General features: G+C 43.3%; 1 protein-coding gene across 1 annotated transcript in view; it reads left to right on the plus strand.

Moving 5' to 3' along the window:
• The window catches only part of PPP1R1C (protein phosphatase 1 regulatory inhibitor subunit 1C), a 45,812-nt gene extending 35,734 nt beyond the window's left edge, over positions 1-10,078 (plus strand). Inside the window, 1 exon segment of the mRNA XM_009088038.4 lies at positions 9,737-10,078. Within this exon segment, the coding sequence (XP_009086286.3) occupies positions 9,737-9,825 (89 nt within the window). The 3' untranslated portion in view covers positions 9,826-10,078.
• The last annotated feature ends 2,372 nt before the right edge of the window (positions 10,079-12,450 follow it).

Raw genomic sequence — 12,450 nt, forward strand, 5'->3', positions numbered from 1 at the left:
TTTAAAGAAGCTGTATTTAGAAAATGCTACTCACTTACTTTTAAGGCCAGTGAGTTCTAAGACATAATTTGTGACAGTAGCAGAACTTTTGATTTCTGTTATTACAGAGCAGCTGATTAGAGGTTTGAAAATGTGGCCTTTTCTTTGGTGGAATTGCTGTAATCCTGTGACATAAGGGAACAATTCTGCCAGTCCTGTGATGTTGCCCTACTCTCAGGCAGACAGCTGCCTGACTGAAAGGGGTGCTGATGGCAAAAGTGAGGGCTTAGCAATTCCAGCAAATGAACACACTGCCCAGTAAGGTCTGGCCTCCAGACAATGCTTTATCAGAGGAGATTCTGGCCATCTAACAACCTTCCCAGGACCCATCAAAGCACAGCACCTTTAATGGTCTGCCTGCACTGAATTCCAGCACACTTAGCAGCAGTTCCAAGCCTGTCTTTTAGCTGTGAAAAATTGGGATGGAAAAGTGTCAGCTGAAAAGCTCTGATCCTCTCCTGGCTGCTGGCCCCAGCTGCCTGGTCAGAGCAGCACAGGGGCCATGAGGAGGAGAGCCTTGCAGCACTGCCTGGGTTCATCCCTGCCGTGGAAACCACCTCTGCAGCTTTTCCTGACCAAGTTTTTGGGGTATTTGTCCAAGAGCCATCCTCCACAGAACCAGCTGAGAAATATTTTCACTTTTTCCAAAGAGTAAAGTCACTTGCTGGCTGACTGCAGGGGCTTCTGCTCTTCATGGGAGCTCTGAACACCTTCTGCAGTCTGGGGGCTGGCAAGGGAAGGAAGGACCAGCAGAACCAGATGTTTCCATACCAGGAGAAGTTGCCTGGAGCAACAAAAACCTCTCTGTTTCCTCTTTAGGCTGCTGTAGGTGGGAGATGCAGTCCCTTCAGCCATGGCAAGGCTGGCCCCTCTCTCCAGTGCATGTTCTGGCCAGCCTGAGGAGGGCCAACAAAAGCCTTTCTGTGCAAGAGCTCCTTCCCGTGACTCTCAAGGAGCCAGTGCTGCTCCAAGCCATCCTGAGAGGGGAAAATGGAGAGTGGGAAGCAATGTCTCAGAGAACAAACTGGAAAGTAGCCAGACATTTGCAACATGATTTTTGCTGCTCTCATACAGTCCTCATTGTGATAGTTTAACAGTGAGCCTTTTGACTGAAAGGAGCCTCAACATTTGTCATTTAAAAGGCTCACCATGACAACTGAGGGTGGTATGACTTGAGCTGAGAGAACGAGCAGACATTTAGAAAATTAGTCATACTTTGTTGCTGGGTTTCTGAATGATCATTCACAAACCTCTGCAGGGCCATGGTGACCTGCTGAATATGCTGGTGATCTGATCTGCTCCAGATCAGATATGTGACCTGCATAAACCCATCATGTTTGCCAATGCTTCACATCATTTGTTTTGGTTTAGTCATGCATATTAGAGAGAGGAAAAAAAGTAAATGAACTTGCAAGGCTGAATAATGTCTTGGTCTCATAATCACAACACATAAGATTTTTTTTCTCCTCATTTTGAGCTGAGGTGTAAAATAATACAACACATGGAGGGTTTTTGTAATTATTATTTATATATTGCTATAATGTCAGCCTAGTTTAAACTGCCACATTGGTGCTCCAGATCCTTTTCATTCTAAATGCTGGAGGTCCCCCATATCTGCTGGTGTTTGAATGTTGATTTACCATTTACATCAATGGTAAATCACAGAGTGACAGCCTGACTTTGCTTTTTCTAGGCTAATCTAAACAGGAGTTTGAGAATACCTAGTGCACCTACTTTCTGTATCAACTCATTTATCTCATATCTCAAACTTGAAAGCCACATGCAACAGTAATTCACAGTATTTTACAAAAAGTCATTGCAGACAAACAGTAGCTGGGGTTTTGTCTTTATAACTGGAACTTAACATCAATGATGTATGTTGACTCTTCTTCCTTTAACAATAGTAAGAGAAAAGCTCATTAATTTCTGGAGGAGTGGGACCAAGACCTGTGTAATAAAGAAAAGACCTGGTTGTGCTCAAACTCACTGTCCACAGGGCTAAGGGGCAACTTTGCATGTTGGTTATCAAGCTTCTGTGAAACCTTGCTTAACAGAAACCCACAGGTGTGGGTACCACTCAGAGTCCCCTGAGACTGTTGCACAGTGCATCATTTTTCAGTCTTTCTCCACAAAGAACAAACTGAATTTTAGAAAACTTTCAAAGGCTGTATCAAGCAGACTGTTCACAGTCACCAACATCTCCAAAGCAAAATCTTCCACATCCCTTCATTTTTATTTTGCCTTCCCTCTCTCGTGTTTTTTCTGTTGACTCACTCATGCACATGGGAGTGTCCAAGGCCTGTGTATTATGTTGTGTTTTATTGCTGTCATGTCATAGATAACTTTTTGATACTCTTTGCCAGTAGCTTAGAGACCACCCAAGAGAGTGGCTGCCTTGGGACACACAGCCTGGGCTCTTGTTGCCAGTCTGCTTGGAAGCAGCATTAACCTCCTGCCACAGCTCATCTGGTTTGATTATTGAACATGAGCACCAGCAGATGAAAGAATAGCTGCCAGCTTGTCAGACTGAAGCCATTCTACTGGGTGGGCATGAAGAAGCACCAGGAGAGATGTGTAAAATGCATTTTGTGTTTGCATACACCCATCAGCCATTGCCTGGCTCTTTGTTCTTACTCAGTAACATCCACTGATCACTGCACACAACAATTCTTGCCATACCATGTTGAGGTTAATGAAGCTTCCAGGAGCCCACACCAGGAATTCAGTCCATGCCACATAAACCTTGTTCAAACATTTAACAGGAGCTGGTTGTTGCACCAGGGAGCTCCCAGCCAGTGTGGAGCAACCCAGCCCAGGGACAGATGGAGAATGTTAAGGAGGAAAGGAACAGTCTTTATCCCAGCAGGCTGGCCACAAAAATGTTCTCAGTGTGCTCCTGAAATTCCATAACTGAGGATGTTGAGGATTTGGATACAGCCATGGAGGCAGAGAGTTGTATCTCTCCAGAGCTTTAGGAGAAGGAATGAAAATGCTAATCTAAAAGCCTAGAAATGTGAGAAGCAAAGCTGTATCATTCCCTGATTTGAGATGAGTAGAGAGGATGCCCATAATATATCAAGAAATTTAATTTTCCTTGAAAGCATAAATAGCCCCCATTAATCTGAAATATATTGGAGGGAATCAATGGAGGGAGCTCAAGTGGGAAAGCAGTGGCAGGAGAAAAGGTCCATTTATAAAGCTAGGAGAAGGAGATGTGGTAGTAGTGAAGACCCCAGAAAAAGGAGAGTTTCAAAGTCTGAATAAATAGTAAAAAACAATATGGGACACATTAGGCAAGAAAAAACGTGCAAGACTCAGCTGACAATTGGATATGGGGACCTAAAGAATGGAAATCAGAAACGTGGAAGCCTAAAAATCGGGGAAGAAATGACAGTGTTGGTCATGGTAGATGAATTTTGTGGACAGGACTTCAGACCAAGAGCTTGATTTTGACCACTTTGAGGGGCTGTCTTAGACTTCCACAGGCTTGCACAGAGGATGCCCTGTAGAGTTTTCACTTGGGCAGAAGGGAAAATGACTCTCAGAGAACGGCAAGGAGGGAGGATTACCACAGCAGAAGAACCAGAGGGAAGGAGAACCAAGGCAAAAATTGTCAGAGGCAAAGATATCAGTGAGCTGGAAAGGACAGTGAGAGAGGTCAGAAAGATGAGGCTGGGTGCAAGGGCAACTGGATCAAGGAAATGGAGCATGGGGGCAGAGAGGGCTGATAAGGTGGAACCAGTGAGCATCATTTTTGGTGAGCTGACTGGTAGAGAGAGAAGAAGGGGAGGCAGGTAGGGTTAAGGATAGGGTTAATGGTTTTTGAGAGTTACTAATGAAAGCTTAAGCACTGGACTCTGACTTGTGTGCAGGTTGAGCTTATCTACACCCCTCAATTAAGTAAAAATGGATTAAAGGTTTCAGGAACTGATTGTACAGATGAAGGAGAGAGATAACAGGTCATTTTTGCAAAGAGGAAACAAGAGAAAGCTCAAAATATGTTTTTGGGAAACTATAGCATTTTTCTTACTCTTACATTGTTCTGCTCTTGTATGCTCTATATATGCCCTCCTGTATTTCAGCAGTTAAAAAAAATTAAAAATTAAAATATATTGTAGGATTTAATTTCTTTCCAGCCAAAGAACCAAATTTTTGATCAAGAAAGTCAAAATGCCTAGGAGAGGTATGGGCATGGGACAAGATTTTGTTTCTCCATGACCAGTAATGACAACTGTTTTTCTGCTACATTCTCCAGATGGGGCAGAGAGAAGACAAGACATGTGTTTCTTTGCATTTGAATAAATTGAGCAGCATAGCTTGTGTGTACCTGACAGTGAACATTTTAAGATGATGAAACTGGATTTTTCTAAATTTCTATGAAGCATAAAGTGCCAAGAAGGGAGGCTAGTGAAGCTGCATTTTGTTGAGCTGAAAGCCATCACAGAGAGGAAAAGTTTTTAATAATAATTCAGCTTCTGTCAAAGGAGGTTTCTGCCAGCAGCTGCTCCTGCAGGCTCTGATGGTCCTTGGCTTCTGCTGGAAGAAGAAGAATCACAACTGGGGTGTGATTTCTATGTGACATTTTGGGGATCTCATGGGTGCATCAGTCACATGCAAGAGATGCTCCAGGTTCACTGACTTTACTCCCATTATTTTTGAGAAATATGCAGCTCACATAAATATATATATAAATCACAGTGGAGCACATCATAAAGAGTTTGTGTGCTTTCCAAGACCAGCACAGAAATATTTGATTTAGTCTGGCCCCATGGTTTTAAGGAGTGAAGAGGAATCTTGTTTCTAAATTAAGTCAGACTGGTGCACTTGGACACTTCATCACTTTTCCAGAGAAAGGAGTCATTTGAGCTCCCAGGTGGATCAATACATAGCCCACACAGTTAATGTTAATACATTGCTATAAACTGTAAAATGCATTTACTGAGTTTTGATTTCATAAAATCATATAGTCATTTAGGATGCAAGGAACCTTGGGAAAGTCCCTAGTTCAACCTGATGCATAAAGCAGAATTGGCACCAAGTTTAACAAGGTTGTTCAGTGCTTTGTCTAGTTCAGTACTGAAAATCTCCTTGAAGGGACAAATCACATTTTCACTGGGAAATCACGCCAGTGCTTAAATACACTCAGTGGAATTATTTCTTCCTTATATCCAGTCAGAAAATAGTCTCTTCCAATTCACAGCCAGGTACCTTCACCTTCTGGGCAACTCTCCTTGGTCCAGGCAGGCTGCTGGGTGCCCCAGAGCTGCCCTGCCCTGATGCAGCTGCTGTTATCTCCTCTAAGTGCAGGGGCCATCCCCAGGCATGGAGGGAGGAGGCTGCCCTGGAAGACCTGCCAGCTTCCCTTGGCTCTTCACAAGGGCTTTCCATTGCACCCAGCCCAGCCAAAGACCTGTGGTGGATGCTGGATTTAATGACATTCATTTGAGGGTTTTTTTTCTGTTTGGTTGGGTTTTGTTGTTTGTTTGGGTTTTGTGTTTTCTGTTTTGTTTGTTTTAAATCCAAACTTGAATTGGGAAAAAAACATGATGAGGAAGACACATCAGAGAAACATAATTGAAACATATTGAAGTGGCAAATGCAAACCAGAATGTGCCATTAAAAAGAATAGTCCTTTTTCCTGTTTAGTGGTATGAGTCTATGATGTTTCTTTTGATATTCTCATTTTTGCTAAGGAAAATAGAAAACAATTAATTTAGCGCTGGCTGAGACATTTTTATTTGGCTGTTACCCTCTTTGGCCAGGTCTGTTTGCATGATTATTTCAAAGTGATTTTAGTTCTGAAACGCTGAGAATGAGCCTGTTTTATCTGTGCCTTTCACTGCTTTCTGCAAATCTGGAAATGTGTTTTTGATAGAGAGAGGATCAGCTCCAAATCATAAAACTAAATAACCCTTCAAACTTTAGGGAATTCAAGCTGCCAAGCAGACTTCAATCCTGAGTTTGGTAAATGTCAACACCCTTCCTTGGGCAGTGAAGCAGAGTGAAGGAAGAAGTGTTAAATAGGATGGGGAGCTGCCTTAATTACTTGAATATTTTTAAATTTTTTTCCAGGAGATATTTAATTCAGGAACACTTGGTTGTTTCAAGTCTTGTGACCCTACTTAGCTTTCTAAGCTGGTGCTTTGGTTAGGTGGAGAGGAGCTAAAAGACAGCTGCTGATGAAGCAGCATGGATGTGATGTGACTACAAAAATGACACAAAATTGTCCCATTCTCATTCATAATTTATCAGTATCTAGAATTCTACAAATATTCTTTGAGACAGTGACTTCATCTAAAAAGAATTGCCACTTCAAGTGATATTTGTGCATGGCTTCTCAATCTGGTTTGGAATGATGGGTTTGTTTATCATTAATTGTATTAAATTACCTGCAATGAAATATAAGCCCTTTGAGAAAAAACAACTCTTGTCCTGCTGGCTCTAGCAGTGTTCAGACAGAACCTTGTTTAAAGCAGCATAAGGATGAGTGTGAGGACAGTGTGGGTATGAAGCATTCTCAGGGAGTGGTGAGGAGGGGCAGTGTTTGGTCTGGAAGGGGTTTTTGCTGCCAGACATCCCCAGTGCAGAGCAGAGCCCAGGCAGGGTGGGACACTGTGAAGCAGGGGCTGGGGTAGGTGCAGAGGGGAGTGGGGACCCATGGGGACAGTGGGTGGGTGGCACCCTGAGAGCCCCATCCCCAGGAAAGGGCAGAGCAGGGCAGGGGACCCAGTGAGAGAAACAGAGCAGGCACAGCACTTCAGGAAAATGAGTGCCCACACATTCCCTGCTTGGAAAAAGGGACATTGATGGGACAGGGTGACTCCATGGATCAGCACTTGCAGTCCTCCTTGTCTGCTAGTGACACTGTAAAGCTTGTGCAGCTTATGTGGAATCAGTACCTTGATGTTTCATCTGAAATATCCTGGCTTTGTTTTGCTTTTTTGTTACAAGTAAATTCTTACAGTCTGTATTTCATCTCATCTTTACACTGTGCTCAATCAGTGAACATAAAAAACCCCCAAACTGCAGCATTTTGGTCCTGCTTGGTTACCAGCTGAGAAAGCTGAGGGCATGAGCTGTGTCACTGGCACAAAGACTGGAAATATGAGAAGGAAATATCCTTTCTCATAAATTAGTTTTGCCACAGATGTAGTTGTAAGAAAGGCTGAGATGAGCTGAGTAATGAATTTTTACTCATTCTCTAAAAGAATGTAACCTTTCAGCAAACAATAGATATTGCTAAGATAAATAGATAATAGATATTGCTAAGCAAAGATGCTGAACTGATCCTGCAAAACACTCTGGGGGTAGAGCTTCACCCCAAATACCTGCTTGTCACATGGTTCATATTGACAAAGGGTGGGCACAGCCTGAACAGCCCCACTGGAGCCCCACTGGAGCCTCTGTGTCAGTTCACACTGATTTACTCCATTGTGTAGATGAGCATCTTATTTTTGTAATGCCACACCAAGGGTCAGTTCACTCTGACAACCTGATGCTGTGACAACATCCTGAGGCTCATAAATAACTACATGGAGTCTTGTGCACTTACTGCTCAGAGGAGGAACCTTCCAAGGGACACTGCAGCATGAAATGACTGGCAGAGGGGAAGGCAGGCTGCAGAATGGAGTTTATGAAAAAATCATTAAATAAGATCAATAGCTACTTGCCATGCAAAAATCAATGGGTAATGCTCAGTGATGTAATTTCTCTCCATTTCCTACCATTTTCATATTTAATATTGCAATTAAATCACACGGCCAGAAGTCTTCACTCCCACAAAAAATAGTTGAAAAAAAAGTTCCATGGTTTCATCAGACCATGTATGACATGCCTTCTTTTCTGTCCATGACTTTTGCCTTCTCATCTTTGAAAAGCTCCCTAAAAAAATGGTTCACTCTGGCTCCAGTAACTCCTGCCAGAAGCTCTGAACAGCAGCTGTTAGATGAGTAGTGTGAATTGTACAAGAAATGGCTCTGTAAGTGCAGAGGAAACAACAGGAGAAAAATTTACCTTAAAAACAAAACATAATTTGGAAGCAAATGTCCATTAACCTGTAGTTAGGTGAAATCATATTTAAAGTGTTTGTCTTACTAAAGGGTGTTGCTAAAGAGCTTGGTATTAGCTGAGCACCTTCTGTATCACAGTTCTTAACTGGAAATGGCTGGATTATTGCAGGGCACACTTACAAGAGCTGAGGCTTTGGAGCATTAATGTATTTCCTTGGTTTATGTGGGAACAACAGTTTCCCAGGAGACTGTGGGCTGTCATTTGTGTGGGAGAAAAGAGAGAGAGGAGCCCAGAGCCCAGCACAGAGTGATGGGCTCCTGTTAGAAGGGGAGCAGGTTGTTGTACAACCATTGCAAAATACTGTTTTCAGCTATTTGTTGCTTTGTGGAACTGAAATAACTTATGCTGAGATTTTTTTTCAAGTTGTATATTTGGAAAAAAATCTGCCCTGTATTTTGGAATGGTGTGGACATAAACAGTGAGGTGCAGGAACTTCCAGATGAAGAGGCACTGGGGCCAAAGCTCTTGGACTTACACCATCATCACTTCTTCTTACTCACAATTAGCAGTAATCTGGATCTTGCCCTCACCCCTCAAGGATGAAGCCCTTGGTGAAAAATGTGCCCCTACAAGTGCTATGACTTGCAGGGTGCACATTGGGGTGTTTGATTATCTAGCAGTGATTACAGAAAGCAGCTGGGGTGTCGTTTCTCCTCGTCACAGAGAGGAAGTGATACAAAAGGGAAGCATTTTTTCTAACAGTTCGAGATGGTTACTAGAAATATGTATGATCTTTAATGAAGTAAAAAATATTTTTATTCAATGTCAGCAATGGCATCAGAAAATAGCCTAATTCAGGCTTAGGTTTTGTTCAAATAGTTATGTTTTGGTCAATAGATTGATCCCACTTTGTTTGTCATAAACTGGGAGACCCCAAGACTAACCTTGCACATTTGCTCTTTAGGTTGTATGAAAATAATAACTCTTCCTCTCTGGTCTCACTGTCCTCTTTTTGTCCTGATGCTGCTTCCTTTCCCATCTTGAATTCTATCACACCAAGGCAGAGCTGAGGAGATGGGATTAGGCCCATTCATTGAAGTCTGCTTCCTTGTGCTGGACATGAGACAGGGAAAATATCTGTAATTTGATTCATTTCCATAAGGTCTACTTCACTTGTTGGCTGAAACCAACCAGCAGCCGTAGGTTCTTCATGACTTCCCTCAAACCAAAAACTTGATATAACCAAAAGCAGGATATTTGACCTTCCAAAAATCCTGTGACAGGTATTTACCTTTTTCATCCAGCCCCTCGTGTTATTTGGAGATCAAAGAACACATTCTCCATGTAAGAAAGGATCCAGTGCTGTCACAGCTGTGGTGCCAGCAGTCTCCTCTCTGTCAGGCTCTCCTTGGCTCAGGACAGCTTTGCAATGGTGTTCAACACACACCTGACCAAGGCTTACCAAAGAAAAAAGAAGCAAATACTGTTCAGAACCTTTATTGAAGGAAGAGAATACCTCTGCTGTAAATACACCATCATCTGACTTGAACTAAGAGGTTTGTGGAAAAGGAGCAAATACGGGCATTAAACTTGCCCTTATTTTGGTTTTCTGTTTTTTTGCTCCACCAAAAAAAAAATACCTGATGCAATCCAAATACAACCTTAACCAGGACTTGTGTATTTTCAGGGATCAAGCACCTGAAGAGCCAGAGTGAGTCAGTGTTTCCAGAAGAAGAAGAGGGGCTCGGCGAGCGGGAGGAGGAGTGGGGCCATTAGCCAGCGAGCCCTGCCCTGCCCCGCAGGCACTGCACACGTGTCCTGCCACCCTTCTTCCCCGAGACAAAACTGTTCTTTTAAAGTCATTTTTCTTTTATTTTCTATGACTTAGAAATGTCATTTGCAAAGGTGTTCGCTCCCTGAGGTCAGTACTGCCAGAGCTTAACTACTGTGTGTGAGCTGTATCTAAGGCTTGTTGTAAATAAAGTGATTTAAAAGGTGCAAAATAAATAATACATTAATTTAGACAAGATTGTCTCTTGTACAGAGGGTTTGTCTTGCTGCAGAGAAATGTTCAGGTAAAATGATCCTTTCAGCTAAGGACAGTTTTTACCCTTGTTGGTGGAATTGCTTGCAGGGATGTGGGCAGAAAAAAGGTAAGGAGGCAAGCAAGGTGACTCTGTCCAGAAAATGATGCACAGACACTCTGCCCTGTGCCCCCTGCACAGGGGACACTGAAATGCTTGCCTTGCTGTGCTCTGAGGCTGCCTTGTCACAGATTTCTCTCTCCACAAGAGCACTGTTATCTGGAGGCAAAGACCTTTCAGCGGGGAGTGAGGAGCACAGGTGTGTGCAAGGCCTGGGAGCAGGGTGCCAGCCCAGCTGAGCCATGGCAAGTGCCACATGCCCCTTTGTCACCTGCAGGCAGGAGAGGTCACAGCCTTCCTGCCCTGTGCTTGGCTCAGTCTGAGCCAGTGCAAGCTGCACAAATTCACCTTGGGAAGGAGTCCCAGGGCTTTGGCTGAGGTCACCATGCTTCATACCATCCTTTTTATTTTTTAGACCACAAAACCTCTATGGCATAACATAGAAGAAGGTGGAGAAGGAAAAAAAAATAATGTTTCTTCAAAGTCACACTTAAAAGATTATTTATATTTTTCAATCAATGGCAGATTTTTAAATGAGTTCACTGTCATTTTGTATTAACTGTTTGATACAAAAGTTTTATCCTCACTTTAACGTTCCACTGATGCAAGTCTCTTTTAAAGGGTTGAGCTAGCAAAAAATCCCCCAAACAAACAAAAAACAACAAACAAACTAATAAAATCTATCAAATATAGGAAAACACAGAGCCTTTTGTCTATGCCTTGCATGGTGATTTCAAAATCTGAGGTCTTCCATGAAGACCTGCTGAGAACAGGATCTGTTGATTAGTGTTTCCTTAAGGGCCATTTTCCCCCTCCATCTGTGTCTCTGTATCCTGTCCTCTTTGGTTCCATTTTCTGTAGGAACACTGCAGACAAGATCCATGACTGCAGCTCAGCAAGGGTGTGCAAGAAGGACTAAAGGAGGACTCTGCAATTATACAGGAGCCTCTACAGGACTTACAGGACTGAGAGCTTTCTGTGTCCCAAACAACAAAAGGAAGGAAATGACCCTTCAGAAGCTGTTTGAATGGCCCCAGGACAGGTCTGGAATGGCAGCAAGAAGAGCTGGGCTCTGGTCCCAGCTTTGCCATGGCTTTGCTTTCACACAGCACCGGGCTCTTCACCAAATTTCTTGTTGCCACAGTGCTCCTCAGCTGTGTATCAGTCACTGGTGTTTAACCTCCCACCATCTCTCTGTGCTGCTGGCTAATAAAGCACTTTGGATGCTAATGGCTTTCTGCTGGTGATTAGTACCCACAGGCTGCAGATGAGAACTGTCCAGGACCTGTGAGCAAAGGACAGCATGGACGTGATTTACAGCACTGGGGACCAGGACAAGGTACTGAACGCTGTGGAATCTCAGCATTTCAAGGGCAACACACAAAGCACCTGAGAGCAGCTGGGAGAATTCCCCACTGAACATGCTGCTTCAGGCTGACAGTTGGACTTGAGTATAATTACACTTTAGAAATGAAAAGGGGGAAAAACCCCACCCACATTTAGTTTGAAGGGTATTTGACTTTCAGAATGGTATATGTTGTTTATTCTCCAGGTGCAAAATCAGATCATACTTCAGTAGATATTAAGAGCCAAGATTTAAAACTTCTTTTGAAAGTGTTCTAAAGCACGCTTTCCCCTGAAGTCAGAGGAGTTTTGCTTGAGAAAGACCACAGATTTTGGCTGAAACATACTTTCCTTTGGGGAAATATGATGTGGAGTGTACAGGAAAGCTTCTATTATCCTGCTATCAATTTAACTACTGGATTTCTTGTCTTTTTTTTTTTTAAGATCTCTATAAATTCTGCTAAAGTCATCAAGGATTTACCCACTGTCTTCTCATAGCACCATTATTTCTCCCCAGTCATGTAAACTGAAAAATCACCATTAGTTCTTGCACTGTTGGTGTTATTTTGCCAAAAGTGTCACATCCAACACTGACTCTGAGGCAGGGCTGCAGGAGAGGTTCTATTGCCTGTGCTTGGACAAGGGCCCCCCATGGTGTCCAGGGTCCAGGCAGTCAGTAGGGAAGGGACTTCCAGTTCATCTGCACCTCCTGTAACACCAAGGGCCAGGCTGGAGGTGGCTTTCACCCTCTAAAGAAAAGCATTTCTTTCACTCCAGAAGGTGAAGCATTGGGTGGCTCTCTCCAGAGCTGGCCTGGGTAGGCTGTGATGGCTGGGGAGGGACCCAAGCAGGGCTCCTGCAGGCTGCAGGTCTGCTTTTGTACAGCTGGCACTGTACAACTAAACGTCCTGCT

The sequence above is a fragment of the Serinus canaria genome, chromosome 7, assembly GCF_022539315.1.
Source record: "Serinus canaria isolate serCan28SL12 chromosome 7, serCan2020, whole genome shotgun sequence".
NCBI lineage: Eukaryota > Metazoa > Chordata > Aves > Passeriformes > Fringillidae > Serinus > Serinus canaria.